The sequence below is a fragment of the Miniopterus schreibersii genome, assembly GCF_964146895.1.
Source record: "Miniopterus schreibersii genome assembly, chromosome: 3".
Taxonomy (NCBI): Eukaryota; Metazoa; Chordata; class Mammalia; order Chiroptera; family Miniopteridae; genus Miniopterus; species Miniopterus schreibersii.
In genome coordinates, this window is record NC_138103.1 from 11,013,800 (window position 1) to 11,031,815 (window position 18,016).

At 52.4% G+C, this 18,016-nt stretch overlaps 2 protein-coding genes across 24 annotated transcripts in view; both read left to right on the forward strand.

Moving 5' to 3' along the window:
• TBC1D24 (TBC1 domain family member 24) overlaps positions 1-2,067 on the forward strand; it is a 25,161-nt gene extending 23,094 nt beyond the window's left edge. For 13 of the 23 annotated variants that reach the window (XM_081132431.1, XM_081132438.1, XM_081132437.1 and 10 more), the window contains 2 exons: positions 91-261; positions 981-2,067. In XM_081132431.1, the coding sequence (XP_080988557.1) occupies positions 91-245 (155 nt within the window). In that variant the 3' untranslated portion in view covers positions 246-261; positions 981-2,067. Of the gene's footprint in view, positions 1-90 lie in introns of all 23 variants that reach the window. The other 10 variants (XM_081132445.1, XM_081132447.1, XM_081132451.1 and 7 more) reach the window with 1 other exon arrangement.
• A 9,970-nt stretch (positions 2,068-12,037) lies between these two features.
• On the forward strand, positions 12,038-17,943 carry ATP6V0C (ATPase H+ transporting V0 subunit c). The gene is made up of 3 exons (XM_081131297.1): positions 12,038-12,517; positions 16,870-17,053; positions 17,209-17,943. The coding sequence occupies exons 1-3, from the start codon at positions 12,436-12,438 to the stop codon at positions 17,411-17,413; spliced, it is 471 nt and encodes a 156-aa protein (XP_080987423.1). The 5' UTR covers positions 12,038-12,435; the 3' UTR covers positions 17,414-17,943.
• Positions 17,944-18,016: the final 73 nt, after the last annotated feature.

Below are 18,016 nucleotides of genomic sequence, written 5' to 3' on the forward strand. Positions count from 1 at the left end.
AGGGACAAGTGGAGATGCTCAGGGGCAGGAGGAGAGTACCTCCAGGGCAGTACCAGACAGAGGGGCAGCCACTGACTGAGCATTCTGCAGGTGGAGGGGGCGGCCAGGCTCTCTACATCGATGGAGACCTGAACCGGGGCCGCACGGGCCACTGCGACACTTTCAACAACCAGCCCCTCTGCTCTGAGAACTTCCTCATCGCTGCTGTGGAGGCCTGGGGCTTCCAGGACCCCGACACCCACTGACAGGCCTGTGCTGATGGTGACCGAACTGCTGCTGTGGGGTGGGGGTGGCAGTGGCCGGGCCCCCTCTTCAGGGAGGAAGCAGTGAATGAAGATCCCCTCACCACGTGCATAGGAAGCATTGGGGTATAGCTGGGGCTCTCATGCTGGGCTTGGCAGGAATGCTAGGGCCTCAGCTGGCCAGGCCTATTCCTCTTGACCCTGCTAGGACCTGCTCAGACTCGCTACTGCCTCCACCTTGGACTCGGGCCCTGGGGCTCTCCTCTGTGGGGGCATCCTGTGTCTAAGGCCTAGGGAAGACTACATCTTGCAGCCTCTGACCCTTAATCCCTTCGACCCTTAATCCCTTCCTGGTGGAGACAGGATTTGAAAGGCAAAAGGAACTGGCTGCCAAGTGTGGGTTTCTGACACCCCCTGCTGGTGCCTCTTTGCATGGCTTCTGTGCGGGGCTCTGCAGCCTCCTGCCTACCCTACTGCTATGGCTCCCCAGAGGTGTGTTGGTCCTGAGAAAGACATGTACCCTAGGGACTTTCTTGGCAGGAGCGTCTACCTGGGGCTTCTAACCCAGTTTCCTCCTTCCCATTCTGGCCTCCTGGGGCCACCTCTTAGTTAACCACAGGTAAAAGAGGTTAGGGAAGGCAGGGTCTATGCTGAGCTCTGGGCTCCTCCCAAGGGAGTGCCAAGGGCCAGTGGGATGAAGGGCCAGAATGGACATCATGTGTTCTTGTGTTTCTGCAGAGCCTGAAGCTTCTGCTGGGCCCCACTATGTACTCACGCCTGGATAGGCCTCCTAGGATGGCCAGGGGAGGGCCCTCTGATCTCAAACCACCAGCTCCATTTCCAGGGGCCTGCCTGGAGAAGCCTGGATCCACAGAGCCTTCTCCAGTTCTCCTCACCAGCCAGAGCCTCCTTAGCTCTCCTGCGGTCTCTGGTGGCCCGATTTCTCCTCCATGTCGCTGCAGTGACCTGGTCCCCAGGATCCAGACTCCTCAGTGTGTCATGCTTGTCTCATCCAATCCTACCCACCTCCACTTCATCGGGCCCCACAAGTTCGTGTACCAGGTCTGCACCCTCCCTAGCTCCCTACCCACACAGTCTTCAACACTAGCCCTTCTGCATGGCATGTGTCCTCCCTCTGCATCACTCTCACAGTACTGTGATCAGCTATATAGTGTGAGTTTCTTGTGTGCCACCTCTCCCCTTCTGCCCTGCCCTGCCTGCTTATGCACCAGACTCATGCTCAGTAGGTGCCAAGTGAAGATTGGCCAGTGAGCACTGCTGGGAGCAGCCCTCCTGCTCTGTGACCTCCCTCAGCTGGTCCTGAGGGCCTGGGCACCCAGGAGGGAAGAGGGGAGAAGCAGACATCCAAGTGGCTATGCTGCAACAGCCCGGGCTACAGGTGCCAAGGATTACTGCCCTCCAACCAGCCCCCTCAGTGTCCCTACTTACCACCCCCCTACCCATCTGCACACTGTGTTTGCTCTTCCTGTGGGGTGTTCATCTTCCCTCTGTCTACCTACTCAAATCTCCTCTGAGCCAGACCACCAGACTGCAGGGGCTGAAGAAAGGACCAGGCACCCTGTGTGGTTTTGGACAAGCTAGTGAACTTGTTTGGAACTCAGTTTCCCCAACTGTAAAATGGGGCCAGTCCTGCTCTGCTGTCCCCCCAGGACTGTTGAAAGGCTGTGAGAAGAAAGGTGCTGGAAGACAGTGACACTGCTTACCCACCACCCCAGATCACTGCACCCCTCACCACTCCCCCTTCCTCTGAGCCCCCACAGCCTTTGCCTGTATTTTGATGTTCATTAAACACAGTCTCATTGCATATTCCAAGTTTGGTCTCTTCAGGGGGTGCCCCAGGGGCTCCCCCTTCAGGTTTGTCACCAAGTGGGACCCAGGAGGCTGCACCGCACAATGCTTGTCTGTGCTTTATCACTGGTATGTTGAAGTCCTTTTAAAAACATAGCCTTTCAGAAGAAGCTAAAGGTATTTTTGAGTACTATTTACATGACAAACTTCCTGAGCTGGGGAATTTTTTTTCTGGTAAGCCGAGAGGCTTCTCTGTGGCTGCCCTGAGGGCCCCTGTTGGGCCTTCCTAGGCATCCAGCCCAGGGAGGGCATTTGCTGCTTAGTCATGATTTCTATATCATGAGATCTTTGTGTGTGCATACAAAATAATTTTTTAAAGTGTCTTCCTAATTTTTCTGCTAAATTAAAAGATATGTGTGATTATTGTTTGTTTTTTTAAATATATTTTTATTGATTTCAGAGAGAGAGGAAGGGAGAGGGAGAGAGAGAGAGAAACATCAATGATGAGAGAATCATTGATCGGCTGCCTCTTGCATGCCTCCTGCTGGGGATCAAGCCTGCAACCCGGGTATGTGCCCTGACTGGGAATCAAACCACCATCTTTTAGATCATAGGTCAGTGCTCACTGCTGAGCCACACCAGGCGGGCGTGTGATTATTATCTTTATTTTTCTTATTATTGTCCTTCTTATATGATATTAGGTGTTCCCAAATAGCATATACTTTATTTTGTTAATATTGTCTATTATTTCTTCTTGATTATTTATTATTAGCTTTTGATGTTAAAAGTTAGCCAAAGTTTTATGGAATTGCATAATGAATTATTTGTTTTTCTAGAAAGGTTTAAAAGTTTATTTTAAATACAAAAATTCAATATAGTTTAGCCCAGCCGATGTGACTCAGTGAGCCAGAAGGTCATGGGTTTGATTCCCGGTCAGGGCACATGCCTGAGTTTCGGGCTCTATCCCCAGTAGGGGGCATGCAGGAGGCAGCCAATTGATGACTCTCTCATCATTGATGTTTCTATCTCTCTCTCCCTCTCCTGCCCTCTCTCTGAAATCAATAAAATAGTAGTTTAATGTCAATATCGTTTAAACCACTTCATTCAGTGATTCATTAAAATGAACTATGCCTTTAGGGCTTCAGAAAATCAGTGTTTCAAAAATAATTTTTTAAAAATATATCTTTATTGATTTCAGAGAGAGAGGGAGAGAGAGAAATAGAAACATCAATGATGAGAGAGTCGTCGTTAATCGGCTGCCTCCTGTACACCCCCGACTGGGGATCAAGCCCACAACCTGGGCATGTGTCCTGACCGGGAATCAAACTATGATCTCCTGGATCCTAGGTTGATGCTCAACCACTGAGCCATGCCCAGCCAGGCCAAAAATAATTCTTAATATAAGCATAAGCCATTTTAGTTTTCAGAGTTTTAATTATTAATATTAGTATTTCAATTTTTTTCTATTTTTATAAACTACATGTTTGAGTTTTTTAGTTTTTCAGAACAACTTGTTTTAGAAATTTTTAAATTTCAGAAAACCTTCACATTTCTTATTCATATCATGAGCCATAAAGTATTAGTTTCCTTAACTCTTTTATATTTAATAGGTTCATTTTTTAAACTTTTTATTTTGAAATAATTTTAGATTTACAGAAGAGTTACAAGATGGTACAGAGTCCTATATATTCTTTTCCCAGCTTCCCCCATTTGATAATATTGCACATTTATTAAAACAAAGGAATTAACATTGATATAATGCTATTAACTTAGCCTTTTTCCCCCTGAGTTTTTCTGTAGCCCTTTTTCTGTTCCAGGAATATGTTTAATTTTTATAGATTGCTACTTTCACACATTTTTACTAAATCCAGAATGTCATCAAATTCATAAGACTGATTTTATAAAATGCCACTAATTAGGTAGTACAGCTACTGTCTTAAACACGTATTCATATATCCTATTGTCTCTGCCTAACCATCTTATCTATCTATCTATCTATCTATCTATCTATCTATCTATCATCTATCTATTTATTTTCTCCCTAAATGTCTTGTTTGCATGAAGAAGTTACCAAATGGCTCAGAGGTACCAAGCATATTTGATGGTGCTTCCCCCGACAAAGCACTAAGGCAGAAAAACATGGGGACTTAAAAAAATAATCTGGTGTAAAAAAATTTATGGTCTTTGTTAGTGTCAGATTGTACTCAAGAAGTTAGGTACAGCATCATGTGGTTTGTTGCTAAAGATGAAATGCCCCACACACTGGCAGACATGCTCCTTTTAGCCAACTATTTAGAATTTGTCAACATTGTGCTTGGGACTGAGGAAGCAAAGTCAGTGGACACACTGACCCATGACGTGACAGAGACACACCAACCAACAAAACCTTCCACTTCATATTGCTGAACCCACAGGTGTGTTACTTAGCTGCTTGGTTAGTTCACCAGTGAGAAGCTGTTTTATCAGCGAGAAGTGCCCAGGCTAAAGGGAGACTGCAGGTGTCTGATCTGGTCCGGTGAGGCCATCAGCAACAGGGAAGCTTGCGCAGTGCAAGTGGTCCCAGTTGGTTTTTATTTTCATGCAAAGAGACAGCAGACATCTGCTCTATTTCATACTGAAGGGCATTGACTGGCAAAGGACACATTTTGTCAAAAATAAGTTAAAGATTGAAGAGGGAAAAGTGTGAATTTTTACCTTTCATTCCAGTGTAGGATGGTTATTGGCTGGAAAATGGATAACTGGACTGACACTTTGGAGCATCTAAATGTAATAAAACATTGCAAGGCCCTGGCTGGTGTGGCTCAGTGTTGGCCTGTGCACCAGAGGGTCGAGGGTTCAATTCCTGGTCATGGGCATGTACCTGGGTTGCAGGTTCAATCCCCACCCCTGGTTGGGGTGCATGCCAGAGGCAGCCAATCTTGGTGTCTCTCTCACATAGATCTTTCTCTCTCCTTTCTCTTCCCCCTCCCCCTTCCTTCCTCTCTCTCTAGAAATCAATGGGGGGAAAATATCCTCATTCCTTGGGTGAGGATTATTAAAAAAATTGCAAGGACCATGTAAAATGTGTAGTGAGAGAATGTGGGGTTTTGCAGCACAATCCAATTTTGGAAAAGTGAAAATAAGTTATTTAGTAATATGTTTGGTCAGCTTTATTTTGAATCCTAAACAAAATTAATGAGAAAAAATGCAATAACATCACTGTGAAACATTTGTCATGAAAACAAATGGGATGGAAAATCCTGGGTGCATCATCTCCAGGACTGACAACATCCAGGGAGTTCGGAAAAGGAAGCACTGGACTTGAAGGAACATTACTCCCTTGAAGATTTGTTGTTGTTGTTGTTGTTGTTAATCTTCACCCAAAGATATTTTTTCCATTGATTTTTAGAGGGAGGGAGGGGGAGAGAGGGGAAAATGAGACACATTGATTGGTTGCCTCCTGCACGCACCCCAAGGATGGAACCTGAACCTGCAACCCAGGTACATGCCCTGACCAGGAATCAAACTGGCAACTTTCTGTGCGTGGGATGACGCCCAGTCAACTGAGACACACCGGCCAGGGCGCTCCCTTGAAGAATTTAAAAGACTACATTAGCCCTGGCCTGCGTGGCTCTGTGGTTAGAGCTTCAGCCCTTGCATGAAGGGTCATGGGTTTGTTTGTTTTTGTATCTTTTTTTTCCTTAATCTTCACCTGAGGGTATTTTTTCCATTGCTTTTCAGAAAGAATGGAAGGGAGAGAGAGAGAAACATTGATGTGAGAGAGACACATCAATTGGTTGCCTCCCACACACACTCTGACCAGGGCCAGGAAGCGAGCCTGCAACTGAGGTACATGCCCTTGTTCGAAATCGAACCCAGGACCCTTCAGTCAGAAGGCTGAGGTTCTGCACTCTAACCACTGAGCCAAACAGGCTAGGGTGGGTCATGAGTTTGATTCTTGGTCAAGGGAGGCAACCAACGGATGTCTCTCTCTCCCTCCTCCCGTTCCCTTCCATTCTAACAATCAATGGAAAAAATATTCTCGGGTGAGGATTAACCAAATAAATAAGTAAGTAAATAAATAAATAAATAAATAGCAGAAGTTATAAATAAATAGTAAAAAGACTGCATTTGCCCTAGCCTGTTTGGCTCAGTGGTTAGAGCATCGGCCTGCAGACTGAAGGTTCCCAGGTTCAATTTCGGCCAAGGGCATGTACCTCGGTTGCAGGCTCTATCCCTCCCCAGCTGGGAATGTGCAGGAGGCAGCCAGTCGATGTGTCTCTCTCCCTTCCACACTCTTTGAAAAAGCAATGGAAAAAATATCCTCAGGTGAGGATTTAAAAAAAAGATGGAATTAGCTGATTGAACAGTAGGAAAAGTTTCTCTCCATTACAGGAGATGCATACCCTGGTGCATTTGCTGCCAAGGCCAGTGTGAACCAAGTCCTGCCCTAATTTTGTTTTGTTCTTGTTCACGCAGCCTGTCATGTAGACGTGCTCCATAAATAAGAGGAATGAGAGGAGAGGCCAAATGTCTCAGTCAAGAATTGCTTGGATCCGTCATGTGGAAAATTCAGTATCAAAAAGTCATGCTCACCCTGGCTAGTGTGGTTCAGTGGTTAGGGCATCAGCCTGTGCACCGAAGGGTTGCAGGTTTGATTCCTGGTAAAGGGAACGTACCTCAGTTGTGGGTTCGCTCTCTGAGCCAGGTTGGGGTGCGTGCAGGAGGCAACCAGTCGGTGTGTCTCACATCGATGTTTCTCTCCCTCTTTCTTTCTCTTCCCTCCCTCCCTTCCATTCTCTGAAAAGCAATAGAAAAAAATATATCCTCAGGTGAGGATTAACAACAACAAAATCATGCTCATCCAAATGAGAATATTTTATCTGAAAGGTTATATGAGTCAATGTCTTTTCTAATACCTAGAATTTTAATTGTGTGTACCTATGTAATACAAAGGAAAACGTAACACATTTTTTCTCCGCCTGTCTGGCTCCTTCCAGTGCCCTTCCTGCAGCTGCTTCAGGGCTTTTGCCTTTTTCCTGTGAAACTGCGCTTCTCCCTCTTTCCTTCCTTTTTGCTTCCTCACTCTGTCTCAGCGTGGAGACAAGCTCCTGCCCCTCGCTCTTCCTTTGTGGCTGCCTCTGAGAGAGACCAGTTCTCCCTGTGAGCACTCCTGCTGCTGCCCTGATGGGTGGGGCCCTGGCCCAGGTTTGAGAAGTCATAGCAGGACAGGTGAATGGAGGCTTGGTGCCAGCTGGTTTTCAGTTCCTGCTCTGAACCAAGAGCCTCTGTCTCCAGGTCTTCACACAGGACATTTCCCATCCCTCAGTCGGCTGCAGTGCCCCTGCACCAGGACACTTTACCTGAGGCCCCAGGAGACAATGCTTTTCCAGTCTCCCTATTTCCTCCCCTGGAGACTGTCAGCCTCTGACAGCAGGAGCCTCCATGTGGTCCTGCCTGTGCTGCTGGCATAGTCTGGAAGGGTGATTCTGGAAGACAGGTGAGTATGCATTGCTCTCACATGGCAGTGTGCATTTCTGGGGCCTATGGTTGGGGTATGCCACCAATATTCCCTGCATTAACAGCTTTTTACCATAGCAGGCGTTGGACATCATTGTCCAGCCCCCATGGCTGTGAGCTCCTAGAGGGTAGGAATTCTTTTCCTAAATTTTGTATCCCCAGAGCCTAGCTTGGTGTCTGCACACAGTACATGTTCACTAAATGTCAGATGAGTGGCTTAGGATGAAAGGCAGACAGAGCCGGGAGGTTGTAACCCCACTGGTGGAGGTGAGGAGGTCAGGCTGGCCTTCAGGGTGCCAAGCCCAGACCAGAGGGAGGGTCCAAGGCAGTCAGTGCCCCTTGTGGCACCCTTTTTGATAACCTGGTACCTGTGTCAGGCTCCGTGCCAGGTTCTGGTTTACTGTAAACCCGCAGGATTCCCCCTCCCTCCTTTCCTTCCTTCTGGCAGGCCCAAGGAGAGAGCCTTGCACTGCCCCCTGGTGGTCAGGGGCAGCCCCAGGGCGCCCTCTACCAGTGACCAGGTGGCTGTCAGGTCCTGCTTGTACCATGCTGTGTTTACCTATAGGACATTTTATTTAAAAAAACCAAAAACTTGGGGTCCTGCCTGGGTGGCTCGGTTGGAGCATCATCCCGTACGCCAAAAGGTTGCGGGTTCAATTCCCGGTCAGGCCACATACCCAGGTTTCCCAGTCAGAGGCAACCAATCCATGTCTCTTTCACATGGATGTTTCTCTCTCTACCTGTCTTTCTCTCCCCTTCCCTCTCTCTCTAAAATCAATAAAAACCATATCCTCAGATGAGGATTAAAAAATAAATAAAAATAACTTGTATAATTTTATAAGCCCCATTTTTTAACTATACAGAAAATTGCCTTTATTCAATCTCCTCCCAGCCTTGCCTGGGCCACTTATCTAGCCAGGTCAAGAGAGCGGGGTCATCTCTCGCCGTATGCCCCCTCTAGTGTATCTTCATGGCAACTCAGGGAGAATGAGACTGTTCGCAGGGAGAGGGCACCCTGCCTGGAATGCTTGCTTGATGCAGTTTCCCCGATGTTCTTGATAAGGCCCTTTGTCAGGCTGCTCAACTCTTTTCTTTCTTCTTTGAAATGGCGTCTTCAGATAAGTTCATCTTTCCAATCATTTGAGGCCATCTGGATGGAATCTTATTGTCATTTTTCTCTCTAGCCGTCCCTCTCCCTTCCCTCAGGTCTTGCAAAGTTCCACTGGACTCCTCTCTCTGCTACCGTATTTCAGTGGGGACAGTGGGCCCTTTTATCCCCATCAAAACCCTCAGAGGGCCCTGGCCAATGTGGCTCAGTGGTAAGAGTGTCAGCCCTCAGATGGAAGGGTTGTGGGTTCGGTTCCCAGTAAAAGGCATGTACCTGGGTTGAAGGTTTGACCCCTGGCCCTAGTCAGGGCAAGTGCAGTAGGCAACCAATCAATGTGTGTCTCTCATAGCAGTGTTTCTCTCCCCCCTTCAATTCTCTAAAAATAAATAAGACCTTTGGAGGCGTCAGGACCCCAATCCACATCTCTCTATACCTCCCTATCAGGGCCTCTGACCTGAGTTTCCCAAAGCCCCTTCTTTATTTCTGGAAATCCCCACCTGCAGTGACAGGCCAGGGGCTCATGACACTGGTTTCAAGCTGGGGACTTATTTGTGAGGGAGAAGGCAGAGGTGTGTATCCCTGGCCACTCCCTTCCACAGCCCCAGGCCATCCCACTCCAGAGCCCTGCCCAGTTCTGGGAGGCCTAGGGGAAGGCGACCTTGCCTCTCTGGATCCCATCACTGGTCACCAGAAGCTCCTTGACCCCTGCCTAGTGAAGGAGGCAGGTGGTGCATGAGCCACATAGACCAGGCCCAGCCTGTGTAGCCAGAGTTTCAGTTCCACTACTCTCCACCTGCCTGACCCTGAGCAAGGCAATTAACCTTCCTAGGCCTATTTCCATTTTCACACAATGAGGGTGATGGTGATATCTTCCTCAGAGGGTCATTTCGAGGAGTAGACAATACCCAAAAAATGCTCAGGACAGGCCTGGCACACACTTAGTAATCAGTAAACGTTAGGTGTATGCACCAGGCATCCTACAGGGGTCAAAGATACAGAAAAAGAGGCACAGGGACTCTCAGTGGGGAAGGTAGTGAGTGAAAAAAAGTAGTAAGGGACTACAAAGGATGAAAAAGAGGCCTGAGGAGGTGGAGGAAGTCAGGAGGGCTTCCTGAAGGAGGTAGCATTCTAAAGACTGAATAGCATTCCCTAAGTAAGAAGGAAGGAAGAGTGATTGGTGCAGAGAGAACTACAGGATCAAGGACAAAGGTGAGGAGGGGGCAACACGAGAAGAGATGGGGAGGGCCTGAGAGGACACCACCAAGGGTCCAGCCTGTGTCAGGAAGACAGTGAAGGATTCCAGGGGGGAGCAACTGGTCAGACGTGCCAATTAGAAAGATCCTATAGCTTTAAGGTGAAGAATGGGTTGAGGGGGGAGTAAGACTGAGCAGGCTAATCATGTAGAGGGTGTGGAAAGACCCAGGCCAGAAATGAAGGGTCACCCAAGGGGCAGCAGGCTGCAGGTGGGGTCAGAGCTGAGTGCTAGGAGCTGAGGAACCTCAGGGCTTGGTGAGTCATAAAGAGTGAGCAGTGTGTGACTCGAAGGCTGTGGTGTGAGCAGTTGGGTGGATGGTTGTATCTCTTGCCCAAAATGGAAATAACTGAGTGGAAGCTACTGGTGATGAGGGTGAGGGGTAAACTCAGTTTGAGACATGCTGGTTTACGGTGTCAGCAGCCCCACTGGAGACGCAGTGTGGCGTCTCATACCAGAACTTGGACAGAAAATAAGAGGACCGGGAACGAAGCCGACGTGTTCCCTGAGCCCAATAAGGAAACTGTCTCCTGACTTCCCAGTCTTGGAATTTCAGCCATACTGGGGTTCTGTGCACTTTGCCCACTGCTGTGCTTCTGACTGCTGTGGACTGTCCTGCCTCTCCTTTCCTTGGTGTGAATTCTCCCCCTGGACGCAGCATCCCTGGCACCCCAGCCAGTGCCAGCTCCCTGGCCTGGGCTCCCTTAGTGCTGGACCCTAAGTGTCTAGAGTTATAGGGGCTGGGCCTGGGGCAGGTCTGGAAAGGTACAGAGAGAAGGCTTGATCACCCAGGGGTGGGGTGAAGCCCTGTGAACCATTGTAGGACCTGGACCTGTCCTTGCTCCTCCCTGTGGCTCCAGGAAGGCATCTAGGCCGTAGGAGATGAGCTGGAAAGAAAGGAGAGGTTGTGGAGGAGTGGGCAGTGGGCCACAGCAACAGAGAGACCCACTCAGACAGCCTGACAAATGTCCTGTGGCTTAGAGAAATGACAGTCTCCAGTGACCTGAGGGATGGAGGGCAGGTGAGGTGGAGACATGGAATAAAGATTCCTCTTTCCAGAAGTCAGAGTCTAGGGCAAGGAAGAGGGTGGCAGAGGGATGTGGGGAGGGCTCTAGCCATATGGTGGCCTCCTCTCTTTTGAAACAGGGTAGACCTGGTACTTCTGTGGGCTCCAAGTTTAGAAGGTGGCAGACCCGACCTCACCAAAGAGAAGAGAGCGGGAGGAGGTTTCTGTTGTAGGAGGTGGAGCTGAGAGCCCAGTGGGAGGGCCAGGCCAGGGAGAAGATTGGTGACAGCTGCCACCAGGATGTTCAGGAAGAATTCTTTAATGTCAGAACCAGGGCTTGGAGCTCAAGGGAGACCCAGGAAGCAGTCACCCAGGGCTCCTGAAAGGGAAGGGATAAAGAACATAGGGAACAGGAGCTGGTGGGTAACCAGGCAGCCATTTGGGGTGCGGGACCACCACATGGGATCAGCAGGGCAGTGCCAGTTCCAGGCTAGGCTTTGTGCTGGGCTGGAACCACGGGCTGCTCTTCAGAAATAAGGGCAGCCCTGCAGGTGCAAGCTCTGCGTGAGGTCGAGCAGGGCAGGGACCCCAGACCGCGCAGTAATCTGGGGGAGCCTCCACAGGTTACAACACCGACGGACAACAGCCCCTGCCCCCCAACTGAAGCCTGGATCCCTAATGCAAGAGAGGAGACATGCTGGGGAGGGGGTTCCTTTTCCTAGGAGACCAGAGGAGACGACACCAATTTCTGGGTCGGGGGCTGGTGGGTCTGGGTCTGGAGGAGGCTGGGGAGTCGGGGTGGAGCGACGGAGGGACTTCACAGGTGGGCTGGGGCTTTCCCCAGGGGCTGGGGCAGAAGAGGCAGGCGCCCGGGACTCGGGATTTGGCTCCGTCTGCTCGGACCCTCAGGTCGTTCCAGGAGGAGAGGGTGGTCCTGGGTCCCTGGGGGCAAGGCTGCGAGAACCCGGCGGCCATGATCCGCGCTGCGAATGCAAAGAAAAGCAACCCACAGAACCCAACACCTGCGGGCGCCACGCAGCCGCAGAGGAGGCGGGGCACCCCCACGCCCAGCCCCATATGATAATGTGTCGCGCCACCGCCCCGCCCGGCTGGGGGACCCCACGGGCGCGACGCCGCAGGGTCCGAGAGGTCGCAGCGCCCGCCAGCGCACCCTCGGAGGCCGAGGAGAGGCTGAAGGCCAGAGTCCCGGCCGGCGGGGCCGCGGCACCGTGCGGGGGCGTCAGCGGGCCGCTAAGTGTGCCGGGGCCGTGGCGCCCCCCACCGGCGCGAAGTGGTTCGGCCCGCACGGGGGGGCGGAGCTCGGGTCATGTGACGCGGCCGCTGCGGCCATTTTGTTCTGCGGTGCTGGTATTTAGAGCGCAGCGGCTGACGGGCTGGTCGCCTTCGCAGCCGTCTGATCGCTCGCCTCGCGCTCGTTGCCCGCTGCCTGCCCGCCTCGCCCAGCCGGTTCTCGTCCCCGCCTCGGCCCGCTGAGCTCGCCCCCTCCCCACCCGCAGACATGTCCGAGGTCAAGAGCGGCGGTCCCGAGTATGCCTCCTTTTTCGCGGTCATGGGCGCCTCGGCCGCCATGGTCTTCAGCGGTGAGCGCCGCGGCAGGAGGGACCCGGGGGGCGCCGGGGCGCGTGGGGCTCGTGCCCACAGCTCGCCGGGGTTCGGTGTGTGACGTCACTCTGACGCAATCCCGAGCTGTTGGGGGTCCCGGGCCTCATGTGACCTCGGGCGAGGGTCGGGGCCCAGAAGACTGCTGGGGCTGTCGGGTGTCCAGTGCAGGGCATACGGGCTGGGCCAGGGTCCGAGTCCCAAGGGTCTCCCGTGGGTACACGGGCCGGTCTCTCTTCTCCCGGTCTGTGCCGGTGCGGGGGTGGGGCGGTGGCGCCGCTGCCATCTTAGCCGCGGGAGAGGTGGGAGGGAGGCTGAGGTGGGGGCGCGCCGTCCTGCGCCTGCTCCGAATCCGCCCCCCCAGTCCTGCGGGCAGGTGTGACATCACACCTCAGAAAGCTCCCCCGATTCGGGGCCCGCCCTGTCCATGGATTTGGGGAATCGGGTCCTGGCATTCCCCGCCGAGGTGCAAAGCTCTCGCCCTTCCCCCTCCCCCCCGTGCAGGTCAGGTGGGTCTGTACCCAGAGGAAGGTGCTTCCGGTTAGGGCTTGTCCCTGTTTCCCAATAGCCCTGTGTGGGTTTGTTGGGAAAACTGGGCCGAGAAGTTGGTCCTGAAAGCCAGCAGAGACCCAAGGATGGGAGTGTTGGGAATTGAGGTGGGGATCAGACAGGCCGAGGACCAAGGGAGTCTGGCCAGCATCAGCGCTGTGTTGTGTGGACGCTTGCTGAGATTCTGCTTTGGGGTAGGGGAGAGGGTCGCACAGAGCCTCAGCAATGAGGGGATTGGGCCTTTTTCCTTAGGATAGTTTTCTAGTTCAGGTCCCAATGAATGAAAATGAATGAATGAATAACCTTCCTTTCCATTAGGTCTAGTATTGGGAGGGGCTGCCCTAGGTAGGGAGAAAGGGGCCTTCTTTATGTCACCCTGCTTTTGAAGTTGGGTTTTGACAGTCCTTGGGTGTCGAATTTAGTGAAAATTGATCTACCTGGGAGAAAGATATTTGGACCAGGCTCAGGAATGTGTAACCCAGGGAGGTGAGTCTTGGCCCAGATGCAGCCCCCATGGACTGGTCTGGCCTGGTCTGGGTCTGGTTTTTGGCTTTGGTGACCACACCCTGCCCCGCCCTGCCTGGTGAATTGGGAGGCTCCCTATGCAAGTACTGGAGGGTTTGCACTCCAAACAGTCTCTGCTGACTGTAAACACTTGTGAGGTGGGGACATGGGGGGCTCTGCTCTCCTGGTGGCCTCCCTCTCCCTCAGCCTGCCTGCCAGTCACGAGCTGCTGAGTGAGCCCTGCCCTTCCCATCATGTGTGAGTAAGAGGTCATTTGTGGTGGGAGAAGTCTGAACTTCCCCTTCCCTCCTAGGCAGTGCTTGCTCTTTCCACATCTTCAGGGGCAGACTGCTTTCTAGGGCCTCCCATCAGGCTGTGTGCCCCCTCCCCCAGCCTTTTCTGTGCTTTGCCTCCAGGGATTCTGCTTTGCCTGGCCTCCTTGGGGTGCTGCTTATGGCTCATTTATTCATTCAACAAGTCTTGATTGAGCTCCTACTATGTGTCAAGCACTTGGAGACATCAGTGAACAAAACACAATGCCTGCGCACATGGGATTCTGGCTGTCACTGTTTGCTCCTGAAGCTGACTTTGCCTATTGAGCCCTTTATCTGTACCCAGCTCTTGGTCTCCCTCTAGTTACCATGTACATCTCTTCTCCTTCTAGAACTTACTTGGTACTTTCGGATGGAGCCAGACCAGCAGGTGTCCGAAAGTTACTGAGAACAGGATAGCAGTGGTCCAGGGCCTTTTTGTTTGTCCCAGGCTCCTGGGGATTGAGGCCATTCATTCCTGTTGGTGTGAATGCAGCTTCACTCCTGCTCCCTTCCCTACATGGGGCTTAATGTGGTTGACTTTTTATTTCATTTCTCCCTTTAAATATGTCTTTCTTTAAGGCTTGTCTTCATCTACCTCCTTGTGCCTGTGTGAACAAGCCCCTCAGTGCTCAGGCCTCAGGTGTTGCTGCCTGGCTGACTCCAAGCTCTGTCCCCAGCTCCTGGCCTAGATATCCCCTGGCCTGCCTAGTGCTTTGCTGATTGGTCTTACAACTGAAAGAGGCCCACTCACTCTCAGGCCTCCCCAATCTCCATCTCCCATTTCAGCTTCCCTTTTTTTCTTAACTTGTGACAAAAGTCCTGTCGATTCTTTCTTCATCATGTCCAGAAAGCTGTCACTTGTTCCTTTTCCATATTTTCTGTGACTTCCTCCCTGCTGGTGGGCACCCAGTGTTTGGTGCTGTGTTCCTGGAACTGCCATCTGATCGCAGTCTCCCTGTCTCCCATTGGATCCGGAGCCTCGTCGGGCTCGGCCTTCAGAGCTAGCACCCAGGGCTTTCTCACACACCTGCTGCTGCCCAGATAGACTGCTTTTCTCTCCTGATGGTCACCCCTGCTTCTTCCCTTTGTTTCTCTTGTTGCCACCCCAGCCTCAGCCACATGATCTCTCTGCTGCCCTCTGAGAGAAGGGCCCCAGCTCACTTCATGCCCCTTGCGGTGTCCCAATGCCTATGATGCTGAGTTCCCTGAAACAGTCCCCCACTCAGTGCCATGTGGCAGCCTGTGCTTTCCTCCTTGAGTAGTGAGCTGTGGCACTGGCCCCTCACACATATGTGACAGTCCAGTGTGCTGGGTCTGTAGTCAGAGCCCAAAGAATGCACTGCAACCAGCAGAGTCTTCATGAAGACAGAAACCCTGAGCTCCAGGCTGAAGCTGCTGAATGTCTAGGCAAGGCAGTGTTGAGGTGCCTCTGGGACCATGGGGAGGGGATAGTGCAGGTCCCTCTGTCCCCACCCTTCCTTGCCTCTTCCTCTCCAGTAGCTCCCCATTCAGCACCATCTAGGCTAGCATCTCCATTCAGGCTGTTTGGAATCTTCCTATTCACTGTCACCCCTCCACTCATGTCACCTCTACGAAGCCCTTTTCCAGATCCCACCACTACCCTCCCCACTCTCCTGGAACATATCACTGTGCTGCATCTGTCTCCTCACTAAGTTTAGAGCCCTGGGAAGGCAGCACCCCTCTGAACTCACCCCTGCTCGGTAATGAGCAGAGTAGGTACTTTGTGGCCCAAATAGCTGAATAAAATGTGCAGAGGAATAGCCAGGATTGTCTTGGTCCCTTCCATATCCAACCCATGTTGTCCTCTGCTCAAAAAGCACGGTGGAGCCCTGGAGAGCAGGTGGCTGGAGTCAGAACAACTGCCTTGACCCTCTGTGGCTCTCTGTTCTGGGCAAAAGTTACTCTAGACTTCCAAGGCAGAGGAGGGGAACTTTCAGGAAGGCAGCATACCCTAGGAAGAGGGAGGAGGGCAGCATAAAGGAGACGGGCCTCTTAGAGCCCCTCCCCCCACTGCCGCCCATTACTGGAGGTTTCCGGCAGAAGCTAGGCTTCTGGGAGGTTTGCTGAGGCCTCACAGTTGGGTTGGGTGATGGCTCCACAGCCCCCTTGTCTTCCTGTGCCCTGTCTTCTCCTTGGCTCCCCCTTTTTCTTCTCTGGTTTAAGAGGACTCTCCAAACTCAAGAGTCTAGGTCTGCTGAGTAGCTGAGGGTGTGCTCGCCCCATCAACACAGATGCCAGCCCTCCCAGCAGTGTGTCCCAGGGCTGGGAGTGGTGGGGAGTTTGGTGGGCAGGCTGGGGAGTTAGGGAAATTGGCCTGAGAGAACTGAACCAGGCTGCTTCCCCTGACCCACAATGGTTAGACCCAGTGTGCAGTTTGGGTCTTGCAGCTTGTCCCTGGGCATAGCCCCAAGGCCAGCAGGCTGACCCTGGCCTAACATCTGTGCTGCTGATGGGCAATCATTTCATGCTTTTCCAGGCCTAATGTGGCCTGAGTGCCTGGGACTCTAGGTGGGACAAAAGGTGTTCGGATTCTCCAGCAAGGCACCAGGGGCTCAGCTGCCTGTTTCCCTGTGTGACTGCTGCCAGCCTGTTACAGCTCCACCTTTTAGGTTGGGGGCAGCTGAGCTGAACTCCTTGGGAGTATGGGAGTATAGTAGGATTGGGGAATGCTGGTGAGCACGGTTGGGGGTTTCCTAGCAGAGCAGGAGCCCAGAGAGACCACACAGCCATAAGGACCTCTGGTAGAAGAAAGGAACAGTTACTTGGGTTCCTTGCGTGCTCAGCTATGACCATTTCCCCTGAGGGCCACCACCTGCCCCTGACTGAGTGCCACCTTCATCTCCCCCTTGCTTGTGATAATGGGGTGGCCCTCAACTGTGTCAGAGCTACCCCCAAGGTTCTGGCTCCAGATGCTCTGGATTCACTTTGCCTCCCCTCCCCAACAGCCCTGGGTGCTGCCTATGGTACAGCGAAGAGTGGCACCGGCATTGCGGCCATGTCGGTCATGCGGCCAGAGCTGATCATGAAGTCCATCATCCCAGTGGTCATGGCTGGCATTATTGCCATCTATGGCCTGGTTGTGGCAGTCCTTATCGCTAACTCTCTCAGTGAAGGCATCAGTCTCTACAGGTGAGTGCTGGGTTCTTCTCACCACACCCGCCCTGCCCTGGGTCAGGCCACTGCACAGGTCTGAAGGCTGGGGAGTGGGCATTTGGTTAGTGGCCCGTGCCCACCATCTTTTCCAGCAGGCAGCTAATGTCTATCCTGTGTCCTCTCTCCCCCAGGAGTTTCCTCCAACTGGGCGCTGGCCTGAGTGTGGGCCTCAGTGGGCTGGCAGCTGGCTTTGCCATTGGCATCGTGGGTGATGCCGGCGTGCGGGGCACTGCCCAGCAGCCCCGACTATTCGTGGGCATGATCTTGATCCTCATCTTCGCAGAGGTGCTGGGTCTCTACGGTCTCATCGTCGCCCTCATCCTCTCCACAAAGTAGCCCCTCTCCACGCCCACCAGCCACAGAATATGATGTAAAGACCATCCCCTCCTCATTCCAGAATGAACAGCCTGACACACATGCTCGGGGCAGTTGCCCCCCCCCCCCCCAAGTAGTTGGTCTTGTAAATGCGCAGTGTCCTAGTGCCCATCGTGTGTTGCCCCCACCCGCCCCGTGCCGTGGACATCTGGGCCCACTCATCACCCATCCAGGCCCCCCAACCAGTGAGGATGCTGGCTTCTGGCCACCCCACCCATTTACCTGCCCTAGAGTGCTCTGTGTATAAGGGTGAATTCGAGATGTCATTTTCACTGGATGTTTATTTATAAAGATTTGACCTGTTCGCACGTCTGTGGAACAGCCCTCCCGTCTCCCAACTATAGTAATCTTAGAGTGTCGCTTTGTGGGGTTACCGTGTGCCCTGAGACTTTTTGTATGGAACCACCGTCCTCCAGCCTTGGCTGCGGGATCGTGAGCTGGGCCTCCGAGGCCTGGAGACGTGTCCAATAAAATTCTCGGATGTGACTGGACGTCTGTGTGCAGCGCCTGTGTGGGCTCGGGGGAAGGGGCGGGCTCTTAGGTCTCAGTGAGGACGGTGGGGGT